The sequence below is a fragment of the Carcharodon carcharias genome, chromosome 3 (genome assembly GCF_017639515.1).
Source record: "Carcharodon carcharias isolate sCarCar2 chromosome 3, sCarCar2.pri, whole genome shotgun sequence".
In the NCBI taxonomy this organism is placed as follows: domain Eukaryota; kingdom Metazoa; phylum Chordata; class Chondrichthyes; order Lamniformes; family Lamnidae; genus Carcharodon; species Carcharodon carcharias.
Genome location: NC_054469.1, coordinates 1,156,506 through 1,179,010, shown reverse-complemented (window position 1 = coordinate 1,179,010; position 22,505 = coordinate 1,156,506). Strand labels below are relative to the sequence as shown.

Sequence of the window (22,505 nt, the reverse complement as noted above, 5' to 3'; positions counted from 1 at the left end):
CTGTACTGTACCTGTGTTATAGTGACAGGGCCACCCAATTAATACTGTGCACCAGTGTTATGCAGTGATAGACCTGTCCCCACCAGTACTGTACCCGTGTTATACAGTGAGACCCGTCCGCACCAGTACTGTACCCCAGTGTTATACAGTGACAGACCTGTTCCCACCAGTACTGTACCCCAGTGTTATACAGTGACAGACCTGTCCCCACCAGTACTGTACCCCAGTGTTATACAGTGAGACCCGTCCACACCAGTACTGTACCCCAGTGTTATACAGTGACAGACCTGTCCCCACCAGTACTGTACCCCAGTGTTATACAGTGACAGACCTGTCCCCACCAGTACTGTAACCCAGTGTTATACAGTGACAGACCTGTCCCCACCAGTACTGTACCCCAGTGTTATACAGTGACAGACCTGTCCCCACCAGTACTGTAACCCAGTGTTATTCAGTGACAGACCTGTCTCCACCGGTACTGTATCCCACTGTTATATAGTGCCAGACCCGTCCCCACCAGTACTGTACCCCAGTGTTATACAGTTACAGACCTGTCTCCAACAGTACTGTACCCCAGTGTTATGCAGTTACAGACCTGTCCTCACCAGTACTGTACGCCAGTGTTATACAGTGACAGACCCATCCCCACCAGTAATGTACATCTATGTTATACAGTGACAGACCCGTCCCCACCAGTAATGTACATCTATGTTATACAGTGAGTGACCTATACCCTGCAGTATAGGAACACAGTGTTACACAGTGAGAGACCATATGCAACTGTACTGTACCTGTGTTATAGTGACAGGGCCACCCAATTAATACTGTGCACCAGTGTTATGCAGTGATAGACCTGTCCCCACCAGTACTGTACCCCAGTGTTATACAGTGACAAACCAGTCCCCACCAGTACTGTACCCCAGTGTTATACAGTGAGACCCGTCCGCACCAGTACTGTACCCCAGTGTTATACAGTGACAGACCTGTTCCCACCAGTACTGTAACCCAGTGTTATACACTGACAGACCTGTCCCCACCAGTACTGTACCCCAGTGTTACTCAGTGACAGACCTGTCCCCACCAGTACTGTACCCCAGTGTTATACAGTGAGACCCGTCCGCACCAGTACTGTACCCCAGTGTTATACAGTGAGACCCGTCCGCACCAGTACTGTACCCCAGTGTTATACAGTGACAGACCTGTTCCCACCAGTTCTGTATCCCAGTGTTATACAGTGACAGACCCGTCCCCACCAGTACTGTACCCCAGTGTTACTCAGTGACAGACCCGTCCCCACCAGTACTGTACCCCAGTGTTACTCAGTGACAGACCTGTCCCCACCAGTACTGTACCCCAGTGTTATACAGTGACAGACCTGTCTCCACCAGTACTGTATCCCAGTGTTATATAGTGCAGGACACGTCCCCACCAGCACTGTACCCCAGTGTTATAGTGACAAACCCGTCCCCACCAGCACTGTATCAGAGTTATACAGTGACAGAACCGTCTCCATCAGCACTATACCCGAGTGTTATAGTGACAGACCTGTCCCCACCAGTACTGTACCCCAGTGTTATACAGTGGCAGACTTGTCCCGCACCAGCACTGTATCCCAGTGTTATAGTGACAGACCTGTCCCCACCAGCACTGTACCCCAGTGTTATACAGTGACAGACCTGTCCCCACCAGTACTGTACCCCAGTGTTATACAGTGACAGACCTGTTCCCACCAGTACTGTACCCCAGTGTTATACAGTGACAGACCTGTCCCCACCAGTACTGTACCCCAGTGTTATATAGTGACAGACCTGTCCCCACCAGTACTGTACCCCAGTGTTATACAGTGAGACCCGTCCCCACCAGTACTGTGTCGCAGTGTTATACAGTGACAGACCTGTCCCCACCAGTACTGTACCCCAGTGTTATAGTGATAGGCCTGTCCCCACCAGTACTGTACCCCAGTGTTATATAGTGACAGACCTGTCCCCACCAGTACTGTACCCCAGTGTTATACAGTGAGACCCGTCCCCACCAGTACTGTACCCCAGTGTTATACAGTGACAGACCTGTCCCCACCAGTACTGTACCCCACTGTTATACAGTGACAGACCTGTCCCCACCAGTACTGTACCCGTGTTATACAGTGACAGACCTGTCCCCACCAGTACTGTACCCCAGTGTTATAGTGATAGGCCTGTCCCCACCAGTACTGTACCCCAGTGTTATACAGTGACAGACCTGTCTCCACCAGTACTGTAACCCAGTGTTATGCAGTGATAGACCTGTTCCCACCAGCACTGTACCCCAGTGTTATACAGTGACAGACCTGTCTCCACCAGTACTGTACCCCAGTGTTACTCAGTGACAGACCTGTCCCCACCAGTACTGTACCCGTGTTATAGTGACAGACCCGTCCCCACCAGTACTGTAACCCAGTGTTATTCAGTGACAGACCTGTCTCCACCAGTACTGTATCCCAGTGTTATATAGTGCAGGACACGTCCCCACCAGCACTGTACCCCAGTGTTATAGTGACAAACCCGTCCCCACCAGCACTGTATCAGAGTTATACAGTGACAGAACCGTCTCCATCAGCACTATACCCGAGTGTTATAGTGACAGACCTGTCCCCACCAGTACTGTACCCCAGTGTTATACAGTGACAGAACCGTCTCCATCAGCACTATACCCGAGTGTTATAGTGACAGACCTGTCCCCACCAGTACTGTACCCCAGTGTTATAGTGACAAACCCGTCCCCACCAGCACTGTATCAGAGTTATACAGTGACAGAACCGTCTCCATCAGCACTATACCCGAGTGTTATAGTGACAGACCTGTCCCCACCAGTACTGTACCCCAGTGTTATAGTGATAGGCCTGTCCCCACCAGTACTGTAACCCAGTGTTATTCAGTGACAGACCTGTCCCCACCAGTACTGTACCCCAGTGTTATACAGTGAGACCCGTCCCCACCAGTACTGTACCCCAGTGTTACTCAGTGACAGACCTGTCTCCACCAGTACTGTATCCCAGTGTTATATAGTTCAGGACACGTCCCCACCAGTACTGTACCCCAGTGTTATAGTGACAAACCCGTCCCCACCAGCACTGTATCAGAGTTATACAGTGACAGAACCGTCTCCATCAGCACTATACCCGAGTGTTATAGTGACAGACCTGTCCCCACCAGCACTGTACCCCAGCGTTATACAGTGACAGACTTGTCCCGCACCAGCACTGTATCCCAGTGTTATAGTGACAGACCTGTCCCCACCAGCACTGTACCCCAGTGTTATACAGTGACAGACTTGTCCCGCACCAGTACTGTACCCCAGTGTTATACAGTGACAGACCTGTCCCCACCAGCACTGTACCACAGCGTTATAGTGACAGACCTGTCCCACACCAGTACTGTACCCCAGTGTTATACAGTGACAGACCTGTCCCCACCAGTACTGTACCCCAGTGTTATACAGTGACAGGCCCATTCCCACCAGTACTGTATCCTAGTGTTATAGTGACAAACCCGTCCCCACCAGAACTGTATCAGAGTTATACAGTGACAGAACCGTCTCCATCAGCACTATACCCCAGCGTTATACAGTGACAGACTTGTCCCGCACCAGTACTGTACCCCAGTGTTATACAGTGACAGACCTGTCCCCACCAGTACTATATTCCAGTGTTATACAGTGACAGGCATGTCCCCAACAGTACTGTACCCGTGTTATACAGTGACAGGCCTGTCCCCACCAGTACTGTACCCGTGTTATAGTGACAGACCTGTCCCCACCAGTACTGTACCCGTGTTATACAGTGACAGACCTGTCCCCACCAGTACTGTACCCCAGTGTTATACAGTGACAGACCCGTCCCCACCAGTACTGTACCCCAGTGTTATACAGTGACAGACCCGTCCCCACCTGTACTGTACCCGTGTTATACAGTGACAGACCCGTCCCCACCTGTACTGTACCCGTATTATACAATGACAGACCTGTCCCCACCAGTACTGTAACCCAGTGTTATACAGTGACAGACGTGTGCCCACCAGTACTATATCCCGGTGTTATACAGTAACAGGCCCGTCCCCACCAGCTCGGTACCCCAGTGTTATACAGTGACAGACCCGTCCCCACCAGTACCGTACCCCAGTGTTATACAGTGACAGACCCGTCCCCACCAGTACTGTACCCGTGTTATACAGTGACAGACCTGCCCACACCAGCACTGTACCTGTGTTATACAGTGAACGACCTGAACCCACCAGTACTGTACCCGTGTTATACAGTGACAGACCTGTCCCCACCAGTACTGTACCCATTTTATACAGTAACAGATCTGTCCACACCAGTTCTGTACCCCAGTGTTATACAGTGACAAACCTGACCCACCAGTTCTGTACCCCAGTGTTATACAGTGACAGACCCGTCCCCACCAGTACTATATTCCAGTGTTATACAGTGACAGGCATGTCCCCAACAGTACTGTACCCCAGTGTTATACAGTGACAGGCCTGTCCCCACCAGTACTGTACCCGTGTTATAGTGACAGACCTGTCCCCACCAGTACTGTACCCGTGTTATACAGTGACAGACCTGTCCCCACCAGTACTGTACCCGTGTTATAGTGACAGACCTGTCCCCACCAGTACTGTACCCGTATTATACAGTGACAGACCTGTTCCCACCAGTACTGTAACCGTGTTATACAGTGACAGACATGTGCCCACCAGTACTATATCCCGGTGTTATACAGTAACAGGCCCGTCCCCACCAGCTCTGTACCCCAGTGTTATACAGTGACAGACCCGTCCCCACCAGTACTGTACCCCAGCGTTATACAGTGACAGACCCGTCCCCACCAGTACTGTACCCCAGTGTTGTACAGTGACTGATCTGTCCCCAGCAGCACTGTAACCCAGTGTTACACAGTGGCAGTTTGATCCCCAGTGTCTGTAAGAGCTGTGATGGCTCGGGTATCTCTCTGTCACTGCTCTGATATCCAGGAGGTGGGGCTGTTTCCTGAGCATTGCTTCTCATCACTAATGTCATTGGAATGATGTTCAATGTGAGGAATTGGAGAGCGTTTTGCTTGGTTTTATATATTAATGTCTCTTTAATTGTCCCTTTGCATTGAGGCATCCTTGAACAACTCATCTTCGGTATGCTGATGGTTTTTTTTTAATCTCTGCAGGGGTTGTCTGGTTTGTCATCAGTTAGTGTGTTAAACTCACTGCTTTGATATAAACAGGCTCTTTCGAACGCTTGGGATCTCCTGACTGAGTTAGTAAGGCATGCATAGCAAAAAAATACATCAAAAACATAAAGGTGGATGAGAAATGCACTAAATTTAAACACAACACAAACAGGTCAATAAAATGAGGGCTGTGAGAGGCTGCACATCTCTCTGAGGGGCGGTTTCTGAGTTCCAATGCTAGAGAGTCCTTCTGCTCCATATGGTTTGTGTAACAGGGCACTGAGTCCTCAGAGTTCGGAGGTGAAGGAAGTCACATTCAGGAACAATGAACTCCCCATGATGCTTTCCTTGTCCCCGCTGACTTTCCGGAATGTTCTGGTGTGACGGCCCCGTAAAGGCTCAGTCTGTGTGAAGGTTTGAATTTGCCCCGGTATCAAGCACAGAGACACTGGCTTCACCTTTTTGTAACAAGATGTCCACAGGAACTAAAATGAAAAAGGGAATCACAGAATCAGAATCACAGTGCAGAAGAGACCCTTCGGCCCATCGTGTGTGCACCAACATTGGCCTTTAGGACAATTGGATGACTTCAAATCAACAAAGGAGACATCAAAAACCAAGTCAGTGTGAAATGAAATGTATTAGTGATCCCAGAACACTACAGAAACTACATCACATCTCGAGACCAATACCACATGAACTCTGATCCCTGGCCATTACTGTGATCCCTTGACCCTTACACCTCTGAAACCCCCCCGCCACTTTATCTCCGCAGAGGCAGTTTCATGAATGTATTACCAGCTCTTTGCAAGATACTAATTTTTTTTATAATTTAGGAAGATATATGCGGAATCAGTAAGAATCCAACACTCTAAACCCTTGATCACATCACCCTGCATCTGAATGTGGGGCCAGTTAACCATCAGGTCTCTGTCTTTAGCACCTGGCTTTCTAAACTGTAGGATCACCCAGAAGCTGGTTGAATTTATGGTGTAAAATCAGACTGGGTGTGGATTAATTATGGAGCTAATGGCTGATTTTACTTTGAGAAAAACAGTGCGGTTAAACCAGACAAATCATTTTGCCATCCATCTCATTGTCTGCTCAATTTGGTTAGTGGGGGTTGAATGGGTGCAGGGTGTAAAAACTCATTATATTTCTAATTCTAGATTGCTTCTCTCAAATCTTTGCCCAACACTTGAATGATGTTCCCAACAAGTCACTCAACCCATTGGCTGATGTGAACCAAGTCATTCAGTCCAGCAAAGGCCTTTGCCCAATGTCAAACATGTCTTTTCAGCCCAGTCCGGAGCTTTCGCTAATGGAAATCAAATCATTTAATACAGCTTCAGTCAGCGGCTGATAAGAATTTTCTATTTCCTAAAAGGAACACAGAAAATGCTGGAAGCACTCAGCAGGCCCGACACCATCTGTGGAGGGAGAAGCTTCAATGGGCAGAATATTTGACTTGCTGGGCGGGTGCCCAGCCCTGAACAAGCGGGAAATGAAGTGTGATCACACCGGGCGAGCATCCCGACATCATCGCACACTCGCTATATTTCGATCGGCCGGTGTGCACAGGAGGCAGCAGCGTGGCCGCCGACAATTAAGCAGTTTAAGGCCCTTAATGAATGAACTGATTGAAATTTTTCACTGCCTGTCCAGCCGTTCGGTTGCCGGGCGGGTGAAAAAGCCAAGCGGCCTTTGCATTTTTGGCAAAACCTCATCCATGGGCGGGATGAGGTTTCGAGCAGTGATTAAAAAAAAACTTTTCAAACTTGTCTCTAAGACATTCCTGCTCAAGCGACAGAGTCACAGGAGGGGACATGTTTTTAACCTTTATTTTTTATTTCAAAAATCTCCTGCTCCCTAAGGCAGCTCTGTGCCTCGGGGAGTTTTACTGTGCGCACCAGCGCATGCTTGAACTTCCACCACGGCGTTACTCCGGCCTCCTCCTGGTCAGCCAGTGTCAAATCGCAGCGGGCGGCATGTCCCTTTCACAGCCGTTCCTGCTCATCCTCACCTCAAAACCAGCAAACCCTGGCCAATGGTTCAGGTCCGTGACTTTTCTCAGAACCGGACAGAGTTAGAGATGTAATAGGTTTTGAACAAGGGGCGGGTGGGTCAGAGACAAAGGAAGGTCTGCGATAGGGTGAAAGTCAAGAGAGATTGACTGAGAGAAGAGTTAGTTTTCTCGGGCTGAAGGGAATAGTGATGGGCCAAGGAAAGAAACCGAGAAACAGAAGATGTGCTGAGAGCAGATGTGCTGCTGACTGAAAGAATAAATCCGAATCTAGAAAAGGAAATAAAATGGAGCACAGATTATGGTCTGAAATTGCTGAATTCAGTGTTGAGTGAAAGGCTGTAAAGTGCTTAATAAAAGATGAGGTTTCCTTCCTGAAGCTAACATTGAGTTTCACTGGAACAGTTCAGCAGGCCAGAGTCAGACACGTCAGACTGAGTGACAAGTGGAGAATTAAAATGACAGGCACTGGAAGCTCGAGATCATGTTTGTGGACTCAACAGCGGTGTTCACAAAGTGGTCACTTCATCTGCATTTAGTTTCTCCAATGTAGAGGAGACCACATTGTCAACACTCTAACTTGAAAGGTCAAAGACCTGGAACATTAACTGTTTCTCTCTTCACAGATGCTGCCAGACCTGCTGAGTATTTCCAGCATTTTCTGTTTTTATTTCAGATTTCTGGAACATTCCTCAAACAAGCAGGACAAACAGAGGCAAGCAAGGTGAATGGGGAGGCAGGGTTGGCGGAGGTTGGTCTGAAACAGAGAGCCGAGAGATCCAGACACAACTCTTTGAAGATGGCAGGGGGATTAAGATTAGCCTATGTCTAGTCCACGTTAGCAAGTGGCTAGTCCATGTGTTAACGAGTGTCTAGTTCATACGTTATCCCTTGCAGAGTTCATGTTATCCCGTGTCTAGTTCATGTGTTAGTCCATGTCTGGTCCATGTTAAGTCAGTGTCCAGCTGTGTTTAGTTTGCATTAGCCCATGTTTAATTTGTGTTAGCCCATGGAAGTTTTGCACTGACAGTTGTTGCTCCCCAGTTTTACTGGAAAGGGTTCAATCTCTTACTTGCTTATTCCACAAGACTTTATTTCACTGGATATGGGCAATACTGCAAGGCCAGAATTTACTGCCCATCCCTAACCGACCTTGCAAAAGTGGCGGTGAGACACCTTCTGGACAACTGAGTGGTTTGCTTGGCCATTTCAGAGGCTGGGTAAGGGTCAACCACATTGCTGTGGGTCTGGAGTCACATGTAGGCCATACCAGGTAAGGACGGCAGATTTCCTTCCCTAAAGGACATTAGTGACCCAGATGAGTTTTTACAACAATCGATCATAGCTTCATGGTCATCGTTACTGAGATTAGCTTTCAATTCCAGAATTTATTAATTGAATTTGAATTCCACCAGCCGCTGTGGTCTCAGCATTACTAATCCAGTATCATTACGGCTTTGCTGTCCTGTCCAGTGTTCTTACAGCAGAGAAGGTTAAAGGGAGATTTAATAGATATATTTAACATTCTGAAGAGTTTGTTAAAGCAAGTAGATAGAAACAGTTTCCTCTGGTAAGTGAGCCGCTAACCAGAGGTGATTATTGATTTAAAATAATTAGCAAAAAAGCGAGTGTGGAAAGGAGGACAGATTTGTTTACACAGACAGTTGTTAAAATTTAGAATCACAGAATCTTTACAGTGCAGGAGGCCATTCACATCGAGTCTACACTGGCTCTCTGAAAGAGCATTCTACCTAATCCCACACCCATGTCTTATCCCGGTAACCTTGCACACTCTCTCTTTTCAGGTAGCAATCCAATTCCATTTTGAATACCATGATCGAACCTGCCTCCACCACCCTCTCAGGAAGTTTGTTCCAGACTCCAACCACCCTCTGGGTGAAAACATTTTCCTCACATCACATTTACTCCTTCTGCCCATTATTTTGAATCTGTGCCCTCTAGTTCTTGATGCTCTCTTGAGTGGGAACAGTTTCTCACTATTTACCCTATCCACACTCCTCAGGATCTTGAATACCTCTATCAAATCTCCTCTCAGCCACCTTTTCTCCAAGGAAAACAGTCCCAACTTCTCCAATCTATTTACCTGAAAGGGTAGTGGAATCAGATTCCACAGGAGCTTTCAAAAGGCAACTGGACATGGACCTGAACAGAATTGGTTTGCAGGGTTATGGGAAAGGAGCTGAGGTGTGGGATTAATTGAATATCAAGCACAAAGAGAGCAGCTTGTCACTAAGAGACAGAGTGTGAGGTTTGGGGTTTGGTTAGTGAGGGAATTCGGTGCAGTGAGGGAGAAGGCATTGTTCTGACCTTTGACATAATCGGAGTGTCTGAGCGAGGGTGTCAGGGACCAGTAGGACATGCGAGTTGGACCTTAGAAGAAGTAATTAGGTGGGCATATAAGGTGAGCTGTTGGTGAGTTTCTTTGTTCTCTATAAATGGGGTGTAGTAGTTTAAAATGGTACAGAGGAGATATAAGCATTGTATTGAATTTACAGTTTAACTAGTTAAACTACTTGACATAACCACAAATAATCATTGCGTGTTATTTCTAAACGTAATTATTTAAATTAAACACAATAAAGATGGCAGAGCAGGTGTGACTTTGTAGTGATTTGATACAACCGAGTGTTTTGCTCGGCCATTTCAGAGTCAACTACATTGCTGTGGGTCTGGAGTCACACGTAGATCAGACCAGGTAAGGATGGCAGATTTCCTTCCCTAAAGGATATTAGTGAACCAGATGGGTTTTTACAACAATCGACAATGGTTTCATGATCACCGTTACCGAGAATACATTTTTAATTCCAGATTTAATTAACTGAATTTAAATTCCACTAGCTGTTGTGGTGGGATTTGAACCCAGGTTCAGAAGCCTGGACCTCTGGATTACTGGTCCAGTGACATTATCATTACACCACCATCTCCCCATCTGACTTATATTCTGACCTGCCACTAATCTGCATGGTATTGTACACTTTGTGGTTTCATGAAAGGGCTCTGAAGAAGAGTCATATGGACTCAAAACATTAACTCTGTTTCTCTCTCCATAGATGCTGCCAGACCTGCTGAATTTTTCCAGCATTTTCTGCTGTTATTTTTGAAAGGGAAATCATGCTTGACTAATCTATTATAGTTTTTTGAGGAATATGAAGCAGGGTGGATAAAGGGGAACAGGTAGATGTGGTGTTCTGGGATTTCCAAAAGGCATTCAATAAGATGCCACAAAGGTTACTACACAGGATACGAGCACATGGTGTAGGAGGTAACATATTAACACGGATAGAGGATTGGTTAGTTAACAGGAAGCAGAGAGCAGGTCTTTTTCAGTTTGATAAGCTGTAACTAGTGGAGGGCCACAGGGATCAGTGCTGGGGCATCAACTATTTACAATCTACATCAATGTCCTGGATGAAGGGACCGAAGGTTTGGTAACTACATTTGCTGATGATACAAAGGTAGGTAGAAGAGCAGGTTCTAAAAGAAGACAGAAAGAGTCTTCAAAGGGATATAGGCAAGTTAAGTGAGTGGGCAAAAAACCTGGCAGATGGAGTATAATGTGGGAAAGTGTGAACTTGCCAATTTTGGCAGGAAGAATAAAAAGCAGCGTATTATATAAATGGGGAGAGCTCTGAGGTACAGAGGGAGACAGACAAGAGAGAGAGTGAGTGAGAGTGAGAAAGAGCTGGGTTTAGAGAGTAAGACAGAGTCAGAGAGTGTTACCACCATTAGAGAGGGAGGGGGAGTGAGGGAGAGAGGGAAGATGGGGTGGGAGGGAGAACGTATGTACTGAGTGTGATTAGAAAGCTATGTTTGGGAGTGTAATAGTGACAGAGATGCAGGCAGATCTCACTCACCTTCTGGGTACTGGCTGCATTGCGAGGAGCCTGTGGAACCTCAATCGAAGCACCTATCAGTTTCCATGTACACGAAGATGGTAGCAAGGATGAAGATTCAACCAGTGATTGGCAGGTTGGTTAATTTTGAAGGCTTTTTGGAGCTGTCCTAGTTCACACAAGGAGTCAGAATTCACTCAGATATAAATGGTCATTAAAACGGAGACAGATGTGATGAGGGAAGAGTTGATTAGAGTATTCCTGCAGCAGACTGGAACCCTGCCTGAGGAGGGTTCGAGAAATTTGAAAGATGGCACCTTATTAATATTTGGTTTTTTTTAAACAGTATCAAGTCTTTGTTATAGTTCAATGGAAGAAAAGCTCTTAATATTTGCAGCATATTTCTTAAAAATAGAAAGCGAGATATCTGGGCACGCTGTGGGTCAGTGCATTCAATAAGAAGAAAGTTTTGAGGTTTGGACATTACAAATTCTCCCCACTGATACAATAAGATCAGGCATATATGGCAGCAGTGGTTTGAGGTTAATCCAGCTGCTCTACAAATAGCAAGGAAATCATCACCAGTGGGAAAACTCACAGGAAAAATCATATCCTGATAAATATTCTCTTCTTATTCCAAACATATACATTCCATCTGATTAATTTCAAATGACAAGATTATTTAAAACTCAGAGGGACTGAGGTGATGGGTATAATTAAAATAAGTTTCTCTCTAAAATGTTTCATAACAATAATTTTTTCCCTTGTCCTTAAACACGGACTGTTTCTTGACCATTGCTAGTTGTAGAGCAGGATGGGGAAGGGGGGGATGGGATGGGTGGCGTAGCTACATTATCGCCGCTTGTAGAAGCTGGGTCTGGTTGAAAGGGGAGCTTTCCTCTGGGTGGTAGAGGGGCCGAGGAGTAGGGAGACTCTGAGGCATAGACGCCACCTCCCTCCCTCCAGGGACACTGGCTGCCAATCTGCGGCCGTAACTGGATGATGTGTATGAGGAGGAGGAGAAGGACATGGAATAACCAGATCCTGTGGCATCAAAGCTTCCTCGTCTAGAGCCCGTTCTGGATCCTGTTCTTGAACCTGAACGGGAACCTGCGGAGGAACCAGCTCCGCTCATGTTGTAGGGGCTGTAGAAGCCTTTGGTGGACTGCGAAGATGCTTCCAGCAAACGCAGGCCAGACCCTTCCTCAACCATCGATCGGTCCATTGCATCCTTGTAGGAGATCTTCAGTTTGGTTTTGGGGCAGGTTATATACTTTGCATAAGTCCCAACATCCCTCAGCTTCTGTGCTGTACGTGCATCAATGGTGCCCTTTTGTAAAGCTTCATCAAGAGGCACTCGCCCAGGGACATCTGGTTCAATGAGTCCACCTGTCAGGTACTGTACCTCCAGGAATCGCTGACCAGCTTCATAATATAACCAGCCTTTCTTCAAGGCCTGAGCGGCAGACATTTTACTCTTGGTTCTTGGATCTTCAAATCCATTGAACGCTTTCTGAGCCAGATTGATCCTGTCCACCATGATCTTGTCCACTAGGCCTTTGCCGACAGCATCTGAGACAGAATACTTGTCTCCTGTATTGGGATCAATGATTCCCCCAGTACAGGCCTGGGCTTCCAGTAACCGCTGTCCAGTGATATTGTCCACTAGGTTACGGTGCATTGCTTCTGTGATGGAGACTTTCTCAAGTGTATCAGTGTCCAAGATGCCAGCAACTGGACCAGTCTCCTCCACTGGATCACTCCATGTAACCATGTGGCTTCTCATGGGACTAGCCTGTTGGCTTGTGTACGAAGATGAGGATCCAACCGAGGAAGATCGGGAGCGGAATCCACTCATATTTCCTGATAACATATCAGCAAATTCAGTAATGGAGAGAGCTCCTGAGCGATAAAGATCCAAAGAACCTTGGTCAATCAACCCTCTGGAGAGTGCATCATCGATATCATACTGCCTACCTGATCGCCTGTCAGTGATCATTGACTTTACCACACCATCTGATGAGGAAGTAGTCACTTCTTCCCATTCACACTCCTGTTCGGAGAGCTCAGTGTAAGTCTGATGGTCAATCAGTCCTTTACGATAAGCCTCGTAGACAGACATTTCTTTACCAGTTTCAGGATCAACAATGACCACCCGCCGTTTGCGAACAGATGACTTGGATGAAGTCTTCCTCTCTCTCTTCTTATCTTTCAGGATTAGTAAACAGAGTCCAGTGTCTGAATCTACCACACACCGTTCCTTCAGCTGAAGGTAGGTGAGATTTTCCTCTGTGTTTGGATCAAAGAAACCCTTAGTGTCATCTCCTGGATCAGCTAATATCCTGTTCATCTCCTCATCGAACAGACCACGTTTGTAGGCCACTTCAACAGGCAGTCGGTGGCTATGCTCGGGGTCTATGATGCCTCCTGTAGCAATCTGTGATTCCAATAAACGGATCCCATGGTCTTTGAGAATCAAACTTTTCTGCATAGCTTGAAACAGAGACATAAGTGTACCTGAGTAAGGATCTCTGTAACCAGTAACTGCTCTCTCAGCTGACTGAAGCTTATCCTTAAATTCTGGACCCACCACTCCCATTTTCACTGCTTCGCTGACAGATAATTTCATGTTTTTAATTGGGTCAATCACATAACCAGTTGCTGCTTGGGCCTCCAACAATTCAAATGCTGTTCCAGGTCTGATCATTCCCTTCTTCATAGCTTGGTAAATGGATAGTCTCTCCTTGGAAGCCTCAACAAACACACCTGAAATACAACTGGTGCCTTCCAAATATTTCTTGATGCTGTTGCTAACTTCGTCAACAGTGGTTTCACCCTCCTGTAACTGTGTAGCGACGGAGCTGGTAATGATACCTGATGCTACAAGTTCTTCCATTGTGATCTGCTTTCGCAGACCCTGGAACATCACCCTTTTCTTGTCTGTCAGAGTCAATAGGCGATGGCCTGTATTTTCATCAACCCTGCACCTTGCCATCAGTTGACTGTAGCTCACTGGTTCCTCAGTGTAGGGGTCAAGGAATCCTTGTGACCCCTCAGCCGGATCGGTGAGCAGACTGTAAGTCTCCCGGTCGAGGTAGCCACGCTGGTACGCAGCCTCCAGGGGTAGGTGATAGCTGTGTTCTGGGTCAATAATCCCACCCGTGACCAGCTGGGCATCGAGTAGCCTCAGGACGTAGTCTCTCACAACGAAGCCTTTCTTCATGGCTTGGAAAAGCGAGATGATATTCCCAGTGTAAGGGTCTCGGTAACCAGTGACTGCTCGTTCTGCTGAAAGCAGTTTGTCGTGGAGCTCAGGACCCACCAGACCCTCCCTCACAGCCTCATCCACAGTCAGTCTCTTATTCTTCACAGGATCCAGGATGAAGCCAGTGGCTGCCTGGGCTTCTAATAGAGCATGAGCTACTTCAGGTTTCACCAAACCTTTCTTCATTGCATCATACAGGTTTAACACTTCCTTCCCAGCACATTTATAAAGGCCACAGATGGCTCCTGTTCCAAACAGGTACTTCCTTACTGATTCCATTTCACATACTTCTCTCACTGTTAGTTTTTTCTCCTTTAGCTTATTAAGAGTTTCCAGGTCAATAATTCTTGAGGAATACAGCTGCTCAGCAGTGATCTTGCCACGGAAAGTATTGAATGTAATCCTTTCATATCCTCTGCGTATTTCCACCTGCTGAATAATCTCAATGATTATCACAACTAAACGCTCACGTGTGATTTTCCCAAACTGATATTCTTTTGTTAACTTGAGCCTTTCTTTCTCTGAAATGAACTCAGAGTTCAAGATCTCCCAAACTGACATGGACTTCCCACCTAATGTCCCCTCAGGAAGGTCCACTGTAGTGTTTTCAAACACCTCCCTTGTTTCAATCTCACTGTGGATCATATTCTCAATCACTTTTGGTTTCTCTCTGTCCTTCATGGGTATGAGGTAGAGACCTGTTTCAGGATCTGTTACACATCTGTCCTTTAGCTGCTGATAGGTGATCTCCTCTTCAGTGTTGGGGTCAACAAACCCTTTGCTTTCATCACCAGCGTCTGAGAGAATCTTGTTCATCGCCTCATCAAACATGCCTCGTTTGTAAGCTACATCGACGGGCAGTCGGTGACTGTGCACAGGGTCGATGATGCCTCCCGTGGCAATCTGTGCCTCTAGGAGACGGACACCATGATCTTTAGAGACAAGATCTTTCTTGATTGCTTGGTATAAGGAGATCTTCTGGCCAGTGTAGGGGTCAGTGTATCCAGTTACTGCTTTCTCAGCAGACAGAAGCTTTTCGTGGAGTTCTGGCCCAATGAGACTTCCCTTAACAGCTTCATCGACAGTCAGGGTCCGATTCCTCACAGGATCAACTATGAACCCTGAGGCTGCCTGAGCTTCCAGTAAAGCCTCTGCAGTGCTTGGACTCAACAAATTCTTCTTCATCGCTTCATAAATGCTCATCTTCTCCTTTGTAGGTTCGATAAACACTCCGGCAATACTGTCTGATCCCTGTAGGAATTTCATCACTGCCTCCAGCTTACTGACTTCTTCTGGTGTTGCCTTTCCCTTCTGAAGATCATCAAAAGTCTTCTTGTGAATGATCTTCGATTCCAATAACTCACTGGCAGGAACCTTGTCCCTCAATCCATCAAGTGCTATCTGTGGTTTCCTCTTCATTTCAGTTTCCTCAATGACTGTAACAACGATTGTAATTATCTTTTCCACAGTCACCTTTCCAGATCTGTATTGCCGAATGAAGTCTCTCCTCTGTTCTTCAGTGAAGTATTCAGAGTTGATCAACTCCCAGATGGTAACAGTTTTCCCAGAGAATTTACCGGATGGGACAGATACTGTAGCCTTTTGGAAAATGTCCTTAGTCACCTCCTCAGGGTGAACGTCCACATGTTTTATTGCCTCTTCTGTCAAAGACAACAGGTAAAGAGATGTCTCAGGGTCAGTTCTACATCTCTCCTTCAGTTGGCGGTATGTGACACGTTCGTCTGTGTTTGGGTCAGTGAAACCTTTAATGTCATCACTGGGAGTGGATAATGTTTTGCTCATCTCTTCATCAAACATGCCTCGTTTGTAGGCCAATTCGATGGGCAGGCGATGGCTGGTCACAGGGTCAATGATGCCTCCAGATGCCAACTGTGCCTGTAGGAGATGGATACCATGCTCCTTGGGTATAAGGTCCTTTTTCATTGCTTCAAGTAAGGAGATCTTCCGGCCGGTGTAGGGGTCAGTGTATCCAGTTACTGCTTTCTCAGCAGACAGAAGCTTCTCGTGGAGTTCTGGCCCAATGAGACTTCCCTTAACAGCTTCATCGACAGTCAGGGTCCGATTCCTCACAGGATCAACTATGAACCCTGAGGCTGCCTGAGCTTCCAGTAAAGCCTCTGCAGTGCTTGGACTCAACAGATTCTTCTTCATCGCTTCATAAATGCTCATCTTCTCCTTTGTAGGTTCGATAAACACTCCGGCAATGCTGTCTGATCCCTGTAGGAATTTCATCACTGCCTCCAGCTTACTGACTTCTTCTGGTGTTGCCTTTCCCTTCTGAAGATCATCAAAAGTCTTCTCGTCAAGGATCTTCGATTCCAATAACTCACTGGCAGGAACCTTGTCCCTCAATCCATTGAAGGTGAGTTGTGGTTTCTTCTTTGCTTCTTTTTCCTCAATTACTGTGATGACAATTCTGATGATCTTCTCCACTGTGACCTTTCCTGATCGATACTGTCGAATCAGTTCCCTCCTCTGTTCATCAGTGAAATACTCGGAGTTAATCAGCTCCCAGATGGTGACTGTTCTCCCAGTGAATGTGCCAGCGGGAGCAGAGACTGTGGTCTTTTTAAATGTATCTTTTGTCTGTTCTTCATCATAAGCAGGTTTCAACGCTACAGCTTTCTCACTCAGAGGCAGCAGGAAGAGGCCGGTTGTATCATCCTTTCTACATCTATCCTTCAGTTCTTGGTAGGTGACATTCTCCTCACTATTTGGATCATAAAATCCTTTATTGTCATCGCTGGGAGTGGACAACAATCGATTCATCTCCTCATCAAACATGCCTCGTTTGTAGGCCAATTCGATGGGCAGGCGATGGCTGGTCACAGGGTCAATGATGCCTCCAGATGCCAACTGTGCCTCTAAAAGTTGGATACCATGCTCCTTGTGAAGGAGGTTCTTGTTGATTGCCTCAAATAAGGAGATCTTCCTGCCGGTGTAGGGGTCAGTGTATCCAGTTACTGCTTTCTCAGCAGACAGAAGCTTCTCGTGGAGTTCTGGCCCAATGAGACCTCCCTTAACAGCTTCATCGACAGTCAGGGTCCGATTCCTCACAGGATCAACTATGAACCCTGAGGCTGCCTGAGCTTCCAGTAAAGCCTCTGCAGTGCTTGGACTCAACAGATTCTTCTTCATCGCTTCATAAATGCTCATCTTCTCCTTTGTAGGTTCGATAAACACTCCGGCAATACTGTCTGATCCCTGTAGGAATTTCATCACTGCCTCCAGCTTACTGACTTCTTCTGGTGTTGCCTTTCCCTTCTGAAGATCATCAAAAGTCTTCTTGTGAATGATCTTCGATTCCAATAACTCACTGGCAGGAACCTTGTCCCTCAATCCATTGAAGAGGAGCTGTTTTTTGGTCTCAGTTTCATCAATAATCGTGATGATTAATTTAATAGTGTTTTCAATGGTCACCTTTCCAGATCTGTATTGCCGAATGAAGTCCCTCCTCTGTTCTTCAGTGAAGTATTCAGAGTTGATCAACTCCCAGATGGTAACAGTTTTCCCAGAGAATTTACCGAATGGGACAGATACTGTAGCCTTTTGGAAAATGTCCTTAGTCACCTCCTCAGGATGAACGTCCACATGTTTTATTGCCTCTTCTGTCAAAGACAACAGGTAAAGAGATGTCTCAGGGTCAGTTCTACATCTCTCCTTCAGTTGGCGGTATGTGACACGTTCGTCTGTGTTTGGGTCAGTGAAACCTTTAATGTCATCACTGGGAGTGGACAACGTTTTGCTCATCTCTTCATCAAACATGCCTCGTTTGTAGGCCAATTCGATGGGCAGGCGATGGCTGGTCACAGGGTCAATGATGCCTCCAGATGCCAACTGTGCCTGTAGGAGATGGATACCATGCTCCTTGGGTATAAGGTCCTTTTTCATTGCTTCAAGTAAGGAGATCTTCCGGCCGGTGTAGGGGTCAGTGTATCCAGTTACTGCTTTCTCAGCAGACAGAAGCTTCTCGTGGAGTTCTGGCCCAATGAGACTTCCCTTAACAGCTTCATCGACAGTCAGGGTCCGATTCCTCACAGGATCAACTATGAACCCTGAGGCTGCCTGAGCTTCCAGTAAAGCCTCTGCAGTGCTTGGACTCAACAGATTCTTCTTCATCGCTTCATAAATGCTCATCTTCTCCTTTGTAGGTTCGATAAACACTCCGGCAATGCTGTCTGATCCCTGTAGGAATTTCATCACTGCCTCCAGCTTACTGACTTCTTCTGGTGTTGCCTTTCCCTTCTGAAGATCATCAAAAGTCTTCTCGTCAAGGATCTTCGATTCCAATAACTCACTGGCAGGAACCTTGTCCCTCAGTCCATTGAAGGTGAGTTGTGGTTTCTTCTTTGCTTCTTTTTCCTCAATTACTGTGATGACAATTCTGATGATCTTCTCCACTGTGACCTTTCCTGATCGATACTGTCGAATCAGTTCCCTCCTCTGCTCATCAGTGAAATACTCGGAGTTAATCAGCTCCCAGATGGTGACTGTTCTCCCAGTGAATGTGCCAGCGGGAGCAGAGACTGTGGTCTTTTTAAATGTATCTTTTGTCTGTTCTTCATCATAAGCAGGTTTCAACGCTACAACTTTCTCACTCAGAGGCAGCAGGAAGAGGCCGGTTGTATCATCCTTTCTACATCTATCCTTCAGTTCCTGGTAGGTGACATTCTCCTCACTATTTGGATCATAAAATCCTTTATTGTCATCGCTGGGAGTGGACAACAATCGATTCATCTCCTCATCAAACATGCCTCGTTTGTAGGCCAATTCGATGGGCAGGCGATGGCTGGTCACAGGGTCAATGATGCCTCCAGATGCCAACTGTGCCTCTAGGAGTTGGATACCATGCTCCTTGTGAAGGAGGTTCTTGTTGATTGCCTCAAATAAGGAGATCTTCCTGCCGGTGTAGGGGTCAGTGTATCCAGTTACTGCTCTTTCAGCAGATAGAAGCTTTTCGTGGAGTTCTGGCCCAATGAGACTTCCCTTAACAGCTTCATCAACAGTCAGGGTCCGATTCCTCACAGGATCAACTATGAACCCTGAGGCTGCCTGAGCTTCCAGTAAAGCCTCTGCAGTGCTTGGACTCAACAGATTCTTCTTCATCGCTTCATAAATGCTCATCTTCTCCTTTGTAGGTTCGATAAACACTCCGGCAATACTGTCTGATCCCTGTAGGAATTTCATTACTGCCTCCAGCTTACTGACTTCTTCTGGTGTTGCCTTTCCCTTCTGAAGATCATCAAAAGTCTTCTTGTGAATGATCTTCGATTCCAATAACTCACTGGCAGGAACCTTGTCCCTCAATCCATTGAAGAGGAGCTGTTTTTTGGTCTCAGTTTCATCAATAATTGTGATGATTAATTTAATAATGTTTTCAATGGTCACCTTTCCAGATCTGTATTGCCGAATGAAGTCTCTCCTCTGTTCTTCAGTGAAGTATTCAGAGTTGATCAACTCCCAGATGGTAACAGTCTTCCCAGAGAATTTACCGGATGGGACAGACACTGTGGCTGTACTGAAGATGTCATGTGTCTGCTCCATTGTGTAACCTCCCTTTTGTGTCACTGCTTCATTGGTCAATGGCAAGAGATAGAGGCCAGTTTTTGGATCCTTTTGACATCTTTCCACTAGCTGTGAGTATGTAAGATTCTCCTGAGTATTGGGGTTGAAGAACCCTTTGCTTTCATCAGTGTCACTGGCAAGTGTTTTATTCATGTCCTCATCCAGTAAACCCTGTTTGTAGGCTTGTTCCAAGGGCAGGCGATGGCTGTTCACTGGGTCAATGATGCCTCCAGTAGCCAGCTGTGCCTGAAGCAGACGAATTCCATAGTTTGAAAGGATGAGATCTTTCTTCATTGCTTCAAACAGGGAGATGGTGTTTCCTGTGTAGGGATCTCTGTAACCTGTTACTGCTCTCTCAGCAGACAGCAGTTTGTCCTGAAGCTCTGGTCCAACCACTCCTTCCTTGATGGCCTCGTTCACTGGCAGTTTCTTGTCCTTAATAGGGTCAATGATGAAGCCAGAGGCTGCCTGAGCCTCAAGCAGTATTGTGGCTGTGCTGGGTTTCAACAACCTCTGTTTCAATGCTTCATAGATGCTCATTTTCTCATTTGTGGGTTCAATGATCAAACCAGCAATGCTGCTTTTACCCTGCAGATAATTCTTCAGGTGTTCTTTTTGGGAGAGTTCTTTTACTGTGACCGAACCTTTCTTCAGTTTATCGAACTGCTTTTTGCTCAGAATGCCAGCCTGCTGTAAGCGAGCAGCAGGAACTGGCTGGCGCAGACCGCTGAAGGAGAGTTTGGTGTCTGCACTTGCAGAAGCGGAATCTACCACATCTCTGCCGTTTGAGAGAGCTTTGACCGGAGTGACTGTCACTGACTGAATTGGGGCCATCTCATTGCTCTGTGCTTCCATCTTCTGTACTTTCAGTTGCTCTAACATCGCTTTAAGAGCCTGGTTTTCATCAGCAAGCTGCTTCTCTTTCTCCTGCCTCTTCTGCTCCATTTCCTGAAGTTCTCTTTGCTTATCATGAACTTGGCTCTCCGCCTCCCTCTGTTTTCTCAATGACTCCTCCATTCTGCTCTGAAGTTTGATTTTCTCATCCTCCAGTTTCTTCAGCTGCTCATTTTGCTCATCCTTCAGGGACTGGGATTTCTTCAGTTCATCTTCATAAAGTCGTTCTAGCTTCTCCTTTTCCTCTTCAACCATCTTTTCCTTCTTTAACAGAAGCTCTTTCTCACTGATGAAGCTTTGTTGAAGAATCTGAGTTGTCTGGGCAATTTCTATCTTCTGCCCTGCTTCCATCTGCCAGAAGTGGGTAAATAAAAGGGTTATTAATGTTGCATTGTGACAAGCACAGCAAAAACCATTGTCCACAGGTGGGGCAATAACTGACAATATCCCCCCATTACATAACACAATAACACCCATTCCCCAACCCAATAACCACCCCATTACCCAGCCCAATAACACCCATTACCCAGCCCAATAACACCCATTACCCAGCCCAATAACACCCCGTTACCCAACCCAATAACCCCCCATTACCCAACCCAATAACCACCCATTACCCAACCCAATAACCACCCATTACCCAACCCCATAACCCCCCATTACCCAGCTCAATAACACCCATTACCCAGCTCAATAACACCCATTACCCAGCTCAATAACACCCATTACCCAACCCAATAACACCCGTTACCCAGCCCAATAACAACCGTTACCCAACCCAATAACCCCCTATTACCCAGCCCAATAACACCTGTTACCCAATAACCCCCACGTTACCCAACCCAATAACACCCCATTACCCAGCCCAATAACACCCATTACCCAGCCCAATAACACCCATTACCCAGCCCAATAACACCCGTTACCCAACCCAATAACCCCCTGTTACCCAACCCAATAACCCCCCGTTACCCAACCCAATAACCCCCCGTTACCCAACCCAATAACCCCCGTTACCCAGCCCAATAACACCCCATTACCCAGCCCAATAACACCCATTACCCAGCCCAATAACACCCGTTACCCAACCCAATAACCCCCCCGTTACCCAGCCCAATAACCCCCCCCCCCACCGTAACCCAGCCCAATAACCCCCCCCATTACCCAACCCAATAACCCCACCGTTACCTAACCCAATAACCCCCCATTACCCAACCCAATAACCCCTCTCGTTACTGATATGTATCTAACAATCCTGGGACATCAGTGATTTTAATTACTGTGACCTCAGTCCAACAACAATAACAACTTTCACATTCTACATGTGCTCAGTGAGTTTGTGACTATCAGAGAGAGGAGAATTGCTGAGTCCCTGGAACAGTGTACAGGTGAGATTAAAGGTTGCAATGTAAGGTGATGGGGCTCTGGCTGTCCATGTAGGTCAGTAATGGTGATGGCCACAGCTAGGGTGAAGATTGGAGTGCCAGTAAGGAGGGTGAGGAGGCTGAAGGATCAACTTGTGGAGATAAAGGAATATGGCTGAGTGCTAGTTGATGAGTGAGGAATGAGGGTGGAACTGATGAAGTCATGGGTAATGGGTTGAGTGCTGTTTTGGACCCCACTCTATACCATCTCTGTTCCAATGCAAACAACCAGAATATCCTGTTTCACCCCATAACTCAA

At 46.7% G+C, this 22,505-nt stretch overlaps 1 protein-coding gene across 8 annotated transcripts in view; it reads right to left on the bottom strand.

Annotated features, from left to right (window-relative positions):
- Positions 1 to 5,099: 5,099 nt before the first annotated feature.
- The window catches only part of LOC121275851 (plectin-like), a 253,127-nt gene continuing 235,721 nt past the window's right edge, over positions 5,100 to 22,505 (bottom strand). For 6 of the 8 annotated variants that reach the window (XM_041183572.1, XM_041183574.1, XM_041183576.1 and 3 more), the window contains 2 exons: positions 11,099 to 21,173; positions 5,100 to 5,685 (listed from right to left, as the gene is read on the bottom strand). In XM_041183572.1, the coding sequence (XP_041039506.1) occupies positions 11,925 to 21,173 (9,249 nt within the window). In that variant the 3' untranslated portion in view covers positions 5,100 to 5,685; positions 11,099 to 11,924. The remainder of the gene's footprint in view (positions 5,686 to 11,098; positions 21,174 to 22,505) is intronic. The other 2 variants (XM_041183577.1, XM_041183578.1) reach the window with 2 other exon arrangements.